General features: G+C 38.3%; 1 protein-coding gene and 1 long non-coding RNA gene across 2 annotated transcripts in view; one reads left to right on the forward strand and one right to left on the reverse strand.

Moving 5' to 3' along the window:
- Window positions 1–981: 981 nt before the first annotated feature.
- Window positions 982–6,039, reverse strand: LOC121647580. Its single transcript, XR_006011863.1, has 3 exons — window positions 5,965–6,039; window positions 1,439–1,443; window positions 982–992 (listed from the first exon to the last, which is right to left on the reverse strand). It is a non-coding gene; the product is annotated as an uncharacterized LOC121647580 (long non-coding RNA).
- jph3b (junctophilin 3b) overlaps window positions 2,501–17,024 on the forward strand; it is an 82,021-nt gene continuing 67,497 nt past the window's right edge. Inside the window, exon 1 of the mRNA XM_041997131.1 lies at window positions 2,501–4,170. Coding sequence (XP_041853065.1) covers window positions 3,789–4,170 — 382 coding nt within the window. The 5' untranslated portion in view covers window positions 2,501–3,788. The remainder of the gene's footprint in view (window positions 4,171–17,024) is intronic.

Below are 17,024 nucleotides of genomic sequence, written 5' to 3' on the forward strand. Positions count from 1 at the left end.
TCTCATTTTATTCCAGTTGCTGAACTCTAAATGCACTTTTGTATTAAAAGTTCCACAACAGATCCAACAAAGCTGATAGGTTTTCCTATTGATGACTGCATAATACAGATTGTTGCAGCTTGAAAAATATTTATGAGAATGAGGCTTAAATGTCACTTTTACCAGCTTAGTGACTTTCTTACTGGATTTTAGAACATGTTGTAGCATAACACATTGCATAGCTCGCTGCCTCTTCTGCTGCTCATGCAGGACAGATTCTGGTGAAAACAGCAGGAGGTTTTTACACTAAAATAAAACCAAAAACCCTAGAGACTGCACAATGCTGGTGTTACTCCGGTGGTTCCCACACTGAGGGGCCCGCCCCCTAAGGGAGGCCCAGAGTTATAACATATAGTTTTTGCAATGCTAAGCAACTTGGACACATTTGCTAAAGTACCAATAAACGAACGATGATGAATAAACAACTGGTGTTTCAACAAGAGCCTAAAAGCAGCACAAATGAAAAACAAGGAGTAATATGCAAATAAAGATAAAATAGAACAAGAAAACAGCTATAAGTTACTACATAGGAGCTACAGAAAAATTTAAATAGCACAAATACATAAAAAAGTTAGAAAATGGCTTGCCTTCTCGGGATTGATTAAATGTCTTCATGACATCGTCTGGTCAGCTGATCTGAGAGCATGTGATGGCAGCTCAGACAAATGAAAAAAGACCAACCCCATTAAGAAACTTAAAAACAAATGAAAGAGTCTTAACCCTCTTTACAGCACCAGGATTTTTTCACATACAATACTTTATTTCTACAGACATTTACAGTGATGCTTTTCTGCATTTTAAATCTTATTTGACTTTTTATTTAGTTTATTTATTTTTATCTATTCTATAAAAACACTTAGAAAATTATATGTTGTCGTAATCACATCATATATTTATTTATTCTTCTGTGAATGGCAGTGTATTAGATGACTCACTAATGTCCAGTTAAGTGGCTATTTTGCAAATATATCATCATCACCCATGCATATACTAGAAAATAGCTTTAACCCTTTAAAACCCGACCCAAGAAAAAATGGGGAGAAAAGTCTATATACATATATATATATATATATATATATTTGGCCCTTAAAAATGTATGTATTTAAAAAAACATTTTTGTTATATTTACCATTTATTATTGTGTGATGTGTCAGTTATTGTAGTATAGTCTTTAGGCTCCTGGAATCCACCAGGGGGCAGGAGACATGTATCAGATTGTGTACAACATGGTTTTGAACCACTGTTTTACCATAAAGTGATGCAAAATGTCTCAGAAATTGTTTGCAATAAATATATTATATACAGCATTATTTTGTTAAATATGTATCTGCTAAAGTGGACACTATGAATCAAATGGTTACAGCCCCAAAAAATGGTACTGCAGAAGTATTTTTTTAACACAAACTTGTGTAAACTGCCAGTTTTTTTTTTTTTTTTCTTCATCTCATCTTGTTCCTCAAACATCGTACTTCAACATCTCATCAAGTTGTCCACAAGTCTGTTAATGACACAGTAAATTAGGAAAACATTAAAACCTGTAGGGCAAATAGTATATAAAGATAATGAGTATATATATATATATATATATATATATATATATATAAATTGTCCCCTCACCCTCCGTGGGCGGTCTCTCATCCATCTAAGCTCGGATCCTCTACCAGAGGCCGGGGAGCTTGGGGGTTCTGCGCAGTTCAATCTTTGCTGTTCCTAGGACTGCACTCTTCTGGGCCGAGATGTCTGAGGTTTGTCCTGGGACCTGCTGTAGCCACTCTTCCAGTTTGGGGGTTACTGCCCCGAGTGCTCCAATGACCATGGGCACCATTGTTGCTTTCCCTTTCCAGGCCTTCTCAAGTTCTTCTTTCAGGCCTTGGTATTTCTCCAGTTTCTCATGTTCCTTTTTCCTGATTTCCTGATGTTGTAATCGCTTGGTATTGCAATGTCAACCACAACGGCTTTCCTCTGCTGTTTGTCCATCACCAAAATGTCCGGCTGGTTTGCCATTACCATTTTGAGATATATATATATATATATATATATATATATATATATATATATATTTTTTTTTTTTTTTTAATGCAATCCTGCACAAAAAGTCGTGTTTAGACTTCTAAAGTGAAGTTAACAGTGAACAACCAATGCAGACTTAAAGATTGACCCAAACATAAACAGCTACAGGTGAGGCAACAAGAAGGATGCCGGCATGTGTGTCTGTGTGTGTGTTACTGTCTCTTTAAAAGCTGGAGTGTGCTATTGAGCAGGGGAGGGGTGGTGGTGGCTAGCTGCATTGGAACAGTCCTCTCTAATGAGCAGATTTTCTGAGAGAGAGACATACACTGATAGATCAGGAGAGAGAGAGAGAGAGAGAGCGAGAGAGAGAGAGAGAGAGAGAGAGAGAGAGAGAGAGATACAGAGATCCAGCCATCAGAGGAGACTGTAAGACCAAGACAGCAGGCAGGCGGGCGGGCTGTGCGTCAGCCGGTGCTCCGTGGGGAAACATGGAGATGAGCAGGAGATGCTGAAGAGGACAGAGCACAACGTAACAGGATCATATAGATGGATGTTATTTCATCAAGCAGGCAACCTGACGGCAACCCACGCAGAGGATAAACCACTTATGGACGCAGTGGATTAAAGACCCACAGACAGACTGAGACAGAGAGAGGGAGAGGGGGAATAGAGGAGGAGAAATTAATCAATTCAGTTGTTTATTTTCATTGTATGTGTGTGCGCACTTTCTGTCAGAGTGTGTGTGTGGCTGCATATATTGTATGCCTGCATAAGACGGGAGACTGCATTGCTGCTCTCCAGCACCACAGGACAGACGAAAAAAGGCAGCCAAGCAGAATACCTTATGTTTTTTTTTCTTTCCTTTTCTTACTCTCCCTCTCTCTATGCATTTGTATGTATAAGACTGTATGTGTGTGAGGGCTGAGAATGACAAGAAGCTGAAGAAATCTGAAGTCAGCCACAGAGTCCGACTTTAAATGTTGTTTTTTCTCTCAGAACATCTGAAGCATACTTGAAGAAAAATCGTTTTAGAGGAGGAGAGTCTTTCTCTTTTTGTCTTCATGTCACATATCTGTCTGGGGCTCCGCTGCTGATCAGGGTAGTGTTTATTTTGGAGGTTTAAAGGGCTGTCACCAGGGAAACTTCTCGGCCCTACACTCCAGAGAGGTGGAGGCATCATCAGGTAGGAGGCGGCAGAACGAGTGGGCCTGAGCGGGAAGCAGGAGAGAGTAGGAGGAAGAGTTTGTGTCGTAGACTGTGTAGGCAGGCCGAGACCAGGCCGGTGAAGCTGCCTGATGGTTGAAGCTCCTGCTGAGGGAGGATAATGGCAGCTCCAGGCCCCCTCGCCTCCTCTCTCACCTGCATGAGCCACAGAGAAGCTGAAAAGTGCTAGCCAAAACTACCAAGAGCCCACCAAAAAGGATGGTGTGAAGAGCATCTCGCTGCCTTTCCCACCACACTGGGAGACCCCTGACACTATTGTGAGGGGGGCCACGTTTACCTGTTCAACTCTTTTTTTCTTCTTTGTCTGCTTCGAGCTTGATTTAAAACAAGAGGAAGCACTTCTTGATTTGTGTGGGAGTCCTCCTCCTCACCCCTAACCTCTGCAACCTCCGAGCTCTGATCAATGGATTGCTTCTAGCACCAACCTGTCCTTCTTTTTTCTCCCTTTGTTTTCTTTTTCTTTTCTTTTTCTTTTTGTCGAGGCTTTAGGGGAATTGCCAAGACCTGTTTCATGCATGTCCACTGGCGGCAGGTTCAATTTTGACGATGGGGGGTCATACTGCGGAGGGTGGGAGGAGGGCAAGGCACACGGCTACGGGATCTGTACAGGACCCAAAGGCCAAGGCGAGTACTGTGGTTCCTGGGCCCACGGCTTTGAACTATTGGGTGTCTACACTTGGCCAAGCGGGAATACTTACCAGGGCACCTGGGCTCAGGGCAAAAGACATGGTGTGGGTGTTGAGAACAAAGGCCGCTGGGTGTATAAAGGCGAGTGGACACATGGGTTTAAAGGACGGTATGGTGTGCGAGAGAGTACAGGGACAAGTGGGAAGTACGAGGGGACGTGGAACAACGGGCTGCAAGATGGATATGGAACAGAGACATACTCAGATGGAGGTAAGAGCAGGAAGAAAGCCACACAGAGACAGATGCATTGTGGGTGTTTTGAAGGCTGGTGCCTGTCCATGTGAAATTTTTAACAACATCTTACTGCAGAATGATTGACACGCTGGTTACAGATGTTAAGTAGGAGGAATTTTTCCACAGGTCTTCTTAGGTCATCCTCTTCTCTGCTGTGGCTTTTTAACACACACACGCACACACACACACTCACACACACATACATACACACACGCACAGACAGACAGACATTCAGAAGAGGCTGAATCAGGGCATCTTCTGAAAATTAATTTTTACATTCTCTCTGCTTTCTTTCCTCTTTTCTTCCCCTCTGTTCTCCACATGAGGTCATATTGTGCATTTGGATACTTTAAATTTAGGCCACTCAGTCTTAAGGGATGAGTTAAAGGTTGGGGGGGACAGATGTGAACCAAATTTCTAATAAAACAAATTCCAAAACATTTAGCTTTTGTAAACTGATTACAGTGATTAAACAGAGACATTACTGACATGAAGCGCACATCTATATCCCATGATATCCTCATTTACATGCCCGAGAAAGAAACTGTTCATTATTCTGGCTTTTTTTGTGAACACCGAACTAAACAAAACAGGCAGACATTTGAGAATTGAAGGCTTGATTGTCACAAACAACATGTGTTGGTTGATGTTCTTGGACAGAACTTTGTTTTTTGTGTTCATCAGACAAACACGATGACATATAAGTGTGCAGTCCCTCGATACTCTGATTGGAAAGAAGTAATAACTGGTTTACGCGACTTTGTTTTCTCTAATATTTCACTTTTACTTGCTGTTGGGTTAAGTTTAGGATATAAACTTAACCCAACAGCAAGTAAAAGTCAAATTAGTTACCTAAACGTTAGCCTACTAAATCACATGGTTATATTTCGACATTTTAATTGTACATTTTTAGGTTTTGGAAAATATCCTTGCTTGTCATAAGCTTTACTGAATGTTAGATGTGAGCTTTTTTGGGTTTATGCATGTTTCTATCATTTGTTCTTTTGGCTGATGAAAAACATTTGAATGTAAACCACCACAGCAGGTTTCAATTTAATAAATATTCAAGGGATCATTTGTCCTTGTATGTGGAAGCTTTTGTCCAGAACCTGGACTTTCTGAAACTGATGAGTACATTTTGCACTATATTCTGTGCTGGTGTCAGAAAAAAAAATACACAATCATTTTCCATCTGCACAAATAAAATCATTTTTTGAAACTTTTTTGAAGCTTCTAATATGAGAACAAACCTATACAGCTGTATGCCATTTGATCATTTTATTTGCTGATTTTATCCTCTCACTGTCTAACTGATCCATTTCCAACAGAAATGTATTAGTCAATGCTAACTGTTTCAGATATTTTAAATTAGAGTCACATGAATAAACACCCTGCAGCGTGTTAGTCAATCCAGTCATTGTTCATATACTCCATTTGTCGCAAAAAATGTAGAAAAACCTAGACCGACTGTTTTATTGTGTACACAACAAACACATTTTAGCTATGAGTTGTCATCAGTCCAAATTTAAGACAGGTGCAGAAAATAGAAAAACCAGAGGAATTAAAACAGCTGTCAGCAACAAGGACAAATAATTATCTCAGTGGATCAATCTGTTAGAGAAGCAGTAACCTCCAGATAAAGATACGATGCTGGCAACACAGACACTCTTTCGTCAGTGATGTGAACAATTCAGAACAAAAATCACCAACATCACTGAGAGGTATAATTTCAGTACAAGAGGTATAAATTGAAATTTTGATCATGATAACAATTTGATGTTTGCCAATATGACAAATTCTGCCATGATATGATTATGATTCGATTGGATTCAGGAGTCAGCAATCAATATGAGATTTCACATGCTGATTTAACACAAGTTCAACTTGTAATTGTAAGAGTATGAGGGGGGCAGCTCCTTAAAGTGTGGACATAATACATTAAAATAAAAAATGTGTGCAGAATAAGAGCAAAATTAAAAAAAAAAAAAAAATAGAGAAAGAAAATCACAATCATGTCCATTCATACTGGATGACAAAAACCAACTAAAATATCTAAATATAATTTAACTATTAAAATCAATCAGACATTTAAACGAATAACAATTTATTCTTTCATTCAGTCTGAGTTTGGTTGTTAGGACAAAGCAAACAGAAATTTTCTCACTGTGGTGTCCTCTAACGACGGCCATCTTGCACCCGACCTACTCTGATTGCTTTCCAGTCAGTCTAATGTTCATCTCTTGCCCTGTCCCTTTCGCTCTTTGTTTCCCTCTCTTCCTCCAGTAATGTCCTCCCGTGTTTCTTTAATGAATGAATCATGCTTTAAAAACAGCCAGTGTGTTGATATCCAGTTGCTGGCTTGTGGTGCGGTACTGTAAAGGGAAATGCTGCTGTAAATTGACGCAGCATCGTAGAAAATAAAGTTGTGAAGGATGGGTTCTGAGCCTCGGGATGCTGCAGGGCAATGACAGCTCCAGGAATTTACACAACAAATGAAACATAGATTTTTATGGTTAAAAAAGTTACAGTGTGCTACTTTAAATAAATACTGTGAATATCCATGTTGGATTAATATTTTTAATTCAAATTAATGTTCTTAGTGTGCTGATCATTAAATTGATGTATCCATGTTGATTGTATTGGTACACCCATAAATTTACAATTAAACACAATGCCCAGCTGTATTAATGTACCAGTAGTCAGCGCTGGTATTTTACATGTTTTATTTCATTCAGCACCAAAAGATATAACCGCTGCTGTGCTAAAAGCATTCAGCATCCTTACGAAAAGCGAACAACAGCATCTGCAGTGTTGTTCAGTATTTAGCTGATTCTCACTGTGTTGCCAGATGAAATGTTGGCCTGCTAGATGCAGTTCTGTAATAACGAATTCAAAAAATCTTAAAGATAAAATGCAGATGCTTACCATATCTTTAGTAATGTTACTGAATTCCAAACATAGTGAACTAAAAAAATTGTTTTAACAGAATAATACAACACAACCACAACCTGTTACAACTCAGCATATTTCAGCAGGTTAAAGTATTGTTTTGTTTGACATTTCACTAAATTCTGACTCTGAACTTACTTTTCTGGGGTGATGAATAATGTTTTTCTTTATCTTAAAAAAATTCGTATATATATATATATATATATATATATATATATATATATATATATATATATATATATATATATAATTCTTAGACTACAATTCAAAGCTAAAATTTCAACTAACTATTCCATCATTCATGTAAAGGACTGTTCCTTGTAGACTATTATCTGAATCTGTAAATCATTTTTCATGAAAATGAAATTGGCCACAGTTTGATTCTCTTAGACCTCGGCTCAGTTAATGAGACACACACCATAAGCTTAAAATAGAAACACATACACAATGTGCATGCAAAAGAACTGCACATATGAAATCTGATGGAATGTGTGAGTACAGAGCTGACAGTAGCACACATGCAGCTAAAGCCTTGTTACATAACTCTACAAACCTCTCTCTCCACACACATACACACAGTTAGTCCAGAGCAGTTGCTAAAACCCAAGGACCAGACTTGGTTGATGGGTTGATTCAGGAAAAAAGAGGCAAAGTCAACTTGATAGATAACCAGACAGATGGAGCGGACTGGGGCAGAGATGTACTAACAGATGTAGGGAATGATGGATGAATGGAGCAGTTAGATAATGAACAGATAATGGAAAGATGCATGGCTCGCTGGATGGGTGGATGATCATCATGAATATTATGAGAGATACTCTCTAATCAACAGGCGAGTGAGATCATTACAGAAAGAATGTGAAAGACAAAAATTGACCTCCCAGAGAGGGACATGTTGGAGTGTAACTGTAGCTCTGTGAAGTATCTGAACCTACATACGGTAAATGCAGCAGAGATTGGCCTAGTTATGAGTGTTTATCTAGCTTCAACGGTACACAGTGTCCTTATTATAACAGCACACATCAGGCCTTTATATAGATCTCTGGGATAATAATAATACTGTTCAGGGAACTAAATTTTTTAATAGAGCAAGTAACCTTTGACGCTGAGGCAGAAACTAAAAAATAGCCCAAAAGTGATGGATACTCCAGTATCCAAAGAGCGTGTCTATTTTCCCAAATGATGATCGGTTTCATGTAAAATAAATCTTACATTGCTGGAGCTGACTGTTTTTCTCTCAAGGTTATCTTTAGCTCAGTACTAATTTCCTCTTTTTCTCTGATTCACTAGTGATTTTGTTGCCTTACCTCAGCCTTTTCTTCCTGTTTCCCTTGCTTAAGATTGGCTTCTTGACTGCCACCCTTCCATGGAAAACATTTCTGATAGCAGATGCATCAACTGAAGGTCCAGTTGCATCTCTCAGGCTCTGTGTCGGTGTTTGTGGGATTTATTCCTGTTTTTTCAGGACATAACTTTGCGATCCAGTTCATCCACTGTAAAAAGTGTTTTTTTTTAGGCCCGACACATCTTCTTTTGTTCAGATATGCCAAGTTTTCCGCAAACAGCTCTTTGAGAATCACCTGTAACTGCAAAAACTCTATTTTCTGTCTCTCTTGTTATGCTGTCTTTGAATTAATTTGTATTATTTAGAATTTTCAGTTTAGGTTTGCTAAGATGTCTGTTATGTGTTGACACAACACTGCTTCATCTCTTGAGATTGCAGCCATTTTTTTAATGCTTAAATGATTCATAGGTCAGTGTGAAGTGGCTTAACAAACAAACATTTTCCTCTGAAAATGCTCAGGTACAAGAACTGGACTAAAAATTAGCCAATGTCCAAAAAAAACAAACTTTGATAGACCTCCAGAAAGTTGTCGAACCCAATTTCAAGACATAGGCAAGACATTGTCATGATGACTTAACTATTCTTGATGTTGTTGCAAAATGAACAACAAAATGAAAGCAAATATTAGCCAGGGTCCTGTGTTCAGTGGGACATAATGGTTGTACCTGCTGCTATAGGCCTTTCAGTCCTTTTCCAGTCAGAATTAGAATAACTTGGTCCACATTGTCAGCAATAAGTCAGACTTCTCAGTCCATTTTATTACATTCATGTGTTGAACTGACAAGTATTGACACCATGACTCAGCTGTAAAGTGAAGCAGCATCTTGGGAGCAAAAGTTGTGAAGTTTGGTTTCTCAGCCTCAGGACGCTGCTGGGCAACGATGGCTCCAGGACTGTACATAATAAATGTTACTGTGCCATCATAAACACATATTTTTTTTAGGTCAGAAAGTTATTTAGTAGTAGTACTTTAGAGCTATCATGACATAATTTCTGATTTGCTTCCAACTGATCAATTCATTTTGGTTACTTCTTGCAGACATTACACTCCATCTTGTCTCGCCTGTGCTTAGTAAATATTAAACCTTGTTTACTCTTCGTTTCACACTGGTTATGTTCTAAAGCAACAATAAATAGGTCTGTTTTAAGAAGATGAGCACCTGCTTTCTGTCATGCTTGTTATGTTTGGGTCAAAACCCAAAAACAAGAAAGATACAAACAGAAGAGGCTTTGCCTCTGCAAATAAAACACCACCACTTCCACACTTTCATCAGATCATAAGGCATTATTGAGAGGGCTACTTTTGACGTCTGCCTGTGATGTTTTATTCAGGATTATCCTGTTTTGTGTCCCTTTAACTAATTAAACAAAGCAGGACTGGGTTGATTTGCTTGCATCATTGCATTATTTCTTAATTTATATAATTATACACTGTAAAAAAATGATTATTTTACAGTTTTTACATGTTTTGCATGTCTTATCTAAAATAATACGGAAAAACCTATAACTGTGGAAATATATGCATTTTTTTTAACAGAAAATTTAATTTCACTTCACATAAAGACTTATAAAACCTTTTCAAATTTATGAAAGAATTTACTAAAATGTGCTTTTAAAAAGAAATAGTTAAAAACCTGTTTTTAAAAATACTGTTAATACACTGTCATCTTACTGTTAAGTCATTTATACTGTTATTTAATATCTATGTATAAAGAGAGTTGGCCTAGGGCAGGGGTAGGCAAGTTTGGTCCTAGAGAGCCGCAGTCCTGCAGGTTGCAGATATTTTCTCACATTTAGTCAATGCCCTAAGTCAAGTCAAATTTGGGGCCAACAAAAATCCACATTTGGGTCATATTTGGACAAAACTAATTTTTGTGGCTGCACGGTGGTGTGGTGGTTAGCATCACAGCCTCACAGCAAGAAGGTCACTGGTTCTAATCTCGGCTGGGGGGAGGTTCGAACCTTGAGGGCGGTGGCCTTTCTGTGTGGAGTTTGCATGTTCTCCCCGTATATGCGTGGGTTCTCTCCAGGTACTTCAGCTTCCTCCCACCGTCCAAAGACATGCATGTTAGGTTAATTGATGACTCTAAATTCTCCCTAGGAGTGAGTGTGTGTGTGAATGGTTGTTTGTCCCCTATGTGTTGGCCCTGCGATGGACTGGTGACCTGCCCAGGGTGCACCCTGCCTCTCACCTGTTAATGCTGGGATAGGCTCTAGCTTACCCGCGACCCGTCATGGAATAAGCGGTACAGAGAATGAATGAAAGGATGAATAACTTTTTTGCTATCTAGGTTCCCTGCTCCAATACACCTGATTAAAATTAAATACATACAACAGCTTATGAAGTTCTGCTCAGTTATATTCATCTGAATCAGGTGTGTTGAAGCAGAGAAACATCTAAAACTTGCAGGATTGTGACTCTCTAGGACCAGGTTTGCCTACCCCTGACCTAGGGGTAAAAGAGGTGGACTTGGGGATGGAGGACCTGGCCTCAAAGAACTGAATATACATATTAATATTATATGTTCTTATGTCTTTCATAAGTATAAACTGTATTTTTATCATTGAGTTTTCTGTAAGTTTAGGATGAGTATTTTTCAACAGTTCTTTTTTTCTGGCCCCAGCTGTTGTAATATAATTTTTTATATATTATTAGTATTATTTTATTTTTTGTTTTTAACAGTGCAGGACAATGATTACATCTAGCCCAGCTCTGACTAAGGTGATTTTGTGGATGATAAAAAAGAGACAGCTCAGACATCATTCCACTGGACGATAATGCCAATGGTTCGGTTGCAGAAAACTTTGGGGCTTTCTGTTGTATCTAAAAACCTTACCCTGTTTTCAGTATCTTTGAATTTAACGAATTATTGTTGTTGTCCACTGAGATTTAAACGAGTCTTCTTTTAAAATAAAGCTTGAAAACAGTTAGATGGTGATGTTATTGTTTCTGAAAACCCTCTGTACTTCTTTAAGGGTTTGTCCGATATAGACAAACTCAGGTTACGCTCGTATTGAAGCTGGCAGTCCACCTCTATACCCTCAGGGCTCAGTCATGTCCAAAGCAATTTCAATCAGAAGTCAAAGCGTTCAAAGATGCTCTGCTGCCTACATGCCTAGATGCATGCTGTGCACTTAAGAGTCAGCTGCTTTTTGCCCTCCAACTACACCTGATGCCACATTTCAGGGAAACACTCCTCCTTTGTCTTCGCTGCTGGTTTTCGTTCATTTCTGGCCTACGTTTTCCAGCAACCCTCTCTCCTCTCCTCCCACTTCTCTCCTTCCTCCTTCGCTCCACTACATTTCTACAGAGCCGCTCTGTACAGTAGGGTTTCCATAGCAACGCTCACCGACGTGCAGCAGGTCACTGTGTCACGAGGGACTGAGTGTTCCTCGCCGCTATTGGCCGCTCAGCTGGCTCAACTGAGCTCCGATTGGCTGAGTTGGCCTTCCGGGCTAATGGTGTTTACTGAGATGAAGACCTAAGCTGACTGATTACCAACCACACACAGAGGCAGAGCGAGGCAGTGGAGTAGATAAATGAAAAGAGAGCACAGATTCACTAATCACTTTAGTGAGAAATGGAGTTACAAAGAGAGATTACAGCTGTCATTGTGTACAACCCTGCTAACTGTTAGAGATTACAACACAAGTAGGCGGTGTATCTGTCTAGCTAATATCCCAGTATCAAACACTCAGAAAACAACTTATATGAGGACAAAATATTGAAAAGGGTGTAGAAATGTCACACGGGGCTTACTGCAGCTCAGAAGCATCCTGAATGCTAACTTATTTGTGGGCTTACTTAAGACCACTGCTGCATCTTAACATGGAGTCGTAAGTTGACATGATTAATTCACTTCTCAGCTTTGTGACGTATCATCTGTGTTGTGGTATGGGTGATTTGAATTAAGCCCAAAGACTTTTAAGATGTGCTGTTTTCTGTTGAGCTAAATGTAACATAATCTGTTTAAGCACTCTGCTAAATTTGAGTAATCTGGTATGGTGGTTTAACATCAGATCCTCGTAACATGACTTTCAACATGGGTTCAGTCTCAAATGCATGCAGTGACTGGGTCTTTATTTGGCATCAGCTTTTTTACAGTATAATTAGTTTTGTTTATTTTTTTCATACAGTTTTCTTTGCAGTTCGATGCAGCACCTCAATATTTTGTCACATTTTTTAAACCACAGAAATGATGATGGTGAGCTGAAATATATATATTTTAAAAATGATAACAACTAGTGTTGTACATTGATCTACACTGATATGAGCCAATAGCATCAATTGAAATTTAAACAATCAATCAGTAGCCAGAAATCATCAGTAAGGAAGAAGAAAGAAGATGAGGAATTGTTGTCTTTGTTCTGCCAACCAAAATGTCTTATTGTGGTTTGATGAGTTATTAGGTCTGAAGGAAATGTGACCACTAGTGGTTGAGAGAGTAACTATTTGTGAATCGTAAAAATAATAAGCAAGTGACGTTTTTCCCTAAACCCATTCTGGAGGTAACAGAAGTCCTTTTAGTAAAGTAGTGTGTTATAAAACTGAAAAATGTCTTTAACATGTTTTATGAATACACACACAATGATAGGAAGCATAGTGTTCTAGAGCCATCCAGCTCTCTTTCTTCTTCATTGTGAAGAATTTGTGGCCTCTTCAGGACACGCGTTAGACTGACGTCTGCTCTGATGTGGAAATGTTTGCATGAGTCAGGCTTACATCTTAGACTGTACTTGACGGGATGCCATTATCGGTCGGAATTAAGGCTATGATCAAACAAAATATATTAAGATTTAATGCACAGAGGACACGTGCTTCTTTCCCTACTTACATTATATTACATTACATTACATTATATACTGCATTTATCTGCAATGATAGAAAGCATAGTGTTCTAGCACCATCCAGCTCTCTTTCTTCTTCATTGTGAAGATTTCATGGCCTCTTGAGGACACACATTAGACTGACGTCTGCTCTGATGTGGAAATGTTTGCATGAGTCAGGCGTACATCTTAGACTGTACTTGACGGGATGCCATTATCGGTCGGAATTAAGGCTATGATCAAACAAAATATATTAAGATTTAATGCACAGAGGGAACGTGTTTCTTTTCCTACTTACATTATATTACATTACATTACATTATATGCTGCATTTATCTGCAATGATTAACAGGAATGTCAACAATTCTCTGTTTACTATGACTGAAAAACTTACAAATCCTCCTATACAGATAAGCCCAGAGCACCTTTCCACTGAGAAATGCAACCAATTTGCCAACTTTTTTAGTCAAATAATTAAAACAATTAGGCAAAATATTAATTCCACACAGTCACACAAGAAAACTAGTCTGTGTCTAAAACCCGGAAATAATTCTGATGTCATGCCGCAATTTAAAATGGTGAATTTAAAAGTCCTACAAGAAACAGTTTGGCATTTGAAATCAACAACATGCACTCTGGACATGATACCATCCAACTTTTTAAAAACAGTTTTTACCTCAGTAGAAAGTGGTCTCCTACTGATAGTTAACAGCTCACTGGCATCAGGCATTTTTCCCAAGTCACTAAAGATAGCTGCTATTAAGCCACTCCTAAAGAAAAGGACTCTAGATGCCTCTATAATGAACAACTATAGACCTGTCTCTAACCTCTCTTTTATTTCCAAGATTATTGAGAAAGTTGTATTTCACCAGCTTAATGACTTTTTAAATGAAAGTGGAAATCTTGATAAATTTCAGTCCGGCTTCCGACCTCATCACAGCACTGAAACAGCTCTGGTCAAAGTGTTAAATGACATTAAGTTGAATACTGATTCTGGTCAAGTATCAGTCCTGGTTCTGTTGGATCTCAGTGCTGCATTTGATACTGTAGATCACAGAATCCTGTTGCACAGGCTGGAAAACTGGGTTGTACTTTCTGGAGTGGTCCTTAACTGGTTCAGGTCCTATTTAGAAGGCCAGAGTTATTTTGTTACGATCGACAGCTATGAATCCAAGCGAGTGGCCATGACTTGTGGAGTCCCCCAGGGGTCAGTCCTTGGACCTCTTCTGTTCAACTTGTATGCTCCCTTTGGGTCAAATATTACAGAACTATAGCATTAATTATCAAAGTTATGCAGATGATACACAACTTTATGTGTCTCTGTCACCAGATGACTGCAGCCCAACAGACTTAATGTGTCAGTGTCTGGAGCAAATAAACACCTGGATGAGGGAGAATTTTCTACAATTAAATGAAGACAAAACTGAGATTATTCTGTTTGGTAGCAAAGAGAAGAGGGACAGCATTGGCAAACACCTGGAGACTCGGGCTCTTAAAATCACCGACCAAGTTTGTAACCTTGAGGTGTTGATAGACTCAGACCTGACTTTCAGCAGCCACATCAAAGATGTCACTAAGAAGCTTTTTACCAGCTCAGAAACATCAACAGAATTAAAAGTTTACTCTCCCAGAAAGACCAAGAGAAACTCATTCATGCATTCATCTCCAGTAGGCTGGATTACTGTAATGGTCTTTTAACAGGACTTCCTAAAAAGAGCATTAAACATCTGCATCTGAACACATCACACCAGTTTTGAAATCTTTACACTGGCTTCCAGCCAGTCACAGAATAGATTTTAAAAGCCTTCTGCTTGTTTACAAATCCCAGAATGGTTTAGGCCCAGAATACATCTGTGATATGTTCAGAGAATATAAACCTAGCAGAGCTCTTAGATCCAAAGACTCTGGTCAACTAGTCCAGACCAGAGTCCAGACTAAACATGGAGAAGCAGCATTTAGATGTTTTGCTGCAAACAAGTGGAACAAACTGCCAGTGGAGATTAAACTTTCACCAAATGTAGACATTTTTAAATCCAGGTTAAAAACATTTCTTTTCTCATGCGCCTATGCATGAAATCTGCTTATTAACTTTTTTTTTTAAACTTATCTTGCTTTTAATCATTTTAATGTAATTTATTATTTTATTGTGATTATGTGTTGATGCCTTTTTACCATTTCTAAATATCTGTAATGCCTTTGTTTCATGTAAAGCACTTTGAATTGTCCTGTACATGAAATGTGCTATACAAATAAACTGCCTTGTCTTGTCAATAAAATGACTCAACTTAAAGTTAGGAAAGCAAGAGGCTTGACATGTAATAAACTGTTAAATTTTACTTTAATATTTCAACTTACTAGATGAACTGTCCAGCTTTGTTAATCAAATCAACCAGGAAAATATCCTAAAATGAAGTGAGTCGAGAAGTATAGGTTATCAATTTAAATTCTTGAGTTGTTTTTTATTTGCTGTCAACAGGAACATAAAGGGCAACAGCAGGATGGTTGTCCGACAGCTCACTTCACCTTTAACCCTTGTAGATCATTAAGGACTTTCAGGTATTTTTACCCTCAATTCAGGCCATCACACTGGTTGTCTTAAAAAGGATGACTTTGTTTTGAAAAAAAATAAATAAAAAATCTTTAAAAACTTTAAGATTTCAATTTCAATCAAATAGACACGCAGGCACATTTATTACCCTGTTGGGCCATTAAAGACCAAACAAGTCCTCACCTACAAACTTCTATAAAAACAGTACAGATTAATATTTTTCCTACTTTCTTCTTTTTTTCAGTCTCAATCAAAACTACCAAAATATATAATTATTCAAATAATTTTATCCTTTCAAAGGGTTAAATTAATTTAAATAATTATATGTTTGGTTGTTTCAATTTGAACTGAAGTTGACTGAGCTATTTTAGCAAAAAAAAAAAAAAAAAAGTGGAAAAATATTGACGTTGCAATAAAAACTCACAATGTATCAAAATAAGTTTTTGTACAATTTAACGAATGAATAATAAAAATAATAAAAATAAATAGAGCCAGTGTAATCATGTGATCAAACTGGAATTTATAGGGTAAGATTATTTAAATAATTACATATTTGGTAGTTTTGTATTAGGACAGATGTTGATTGAAAGATAAAATATATTATTGTTTTTATAGCAGTTTTTGGGAGAGGACTTTTCTTTTCTCTGATGACCTGAAAGGGGAAATTGAAGTGACAGGTGGTCTCTAAGTGACACAGAGCGGGAGGCTGTATTACGTCTATGCTGATGATGCTACAGTCTCACTGGGGCTGAATGATGACTAATTCCTTTATTCTGTTCAAGATGATCTTGATAATCTCTTTGCCTGGTATGAGTTGGATTGTCATCTCTCAGAATTTTGCAGCTCCAGATGTTGACCTCTATGCTCCTCTGATGGTGCTGAAGTTTGGCAGGTCCTGCTGCCTTTCCTGGTTTCTACTCGGTGCTGTTACCTTTCCTGTTTATTTCCCATCGTTTACTTGTCTGATCATTTTCAGCAGCCATGATGTTTGCTGCTAGTTTAATTTTGCCATGCTGTCAGCTGCTAGATTCTGATCCACTCCCCATACAGATAAATTCTCACAAATATTTTGTGTAAACTGACCTTTACCTGAGCAAACCTCAGATCAAGTGCAAGTGAATGCAGCATGTAATGTACTTTTATGTGTTGTTCTACATCCCC

This window comes from Melanotaenia boesemani, chromosome 10, assembly GCF_017639745.1.
Source record: "Melanotaenia boesemani isolate fMelBoe1 chromosome 10, fMelBoe1.pri, whole genome shotgun sequence".
In the NCBI taxonomy this organism is placed as follows: Eukaryota; Metazoa; Chordata; class Actinopteri; order Atheriniformes; family Melanotaeniidae; genus Melanotaenia; species Melanotaenia boesemani.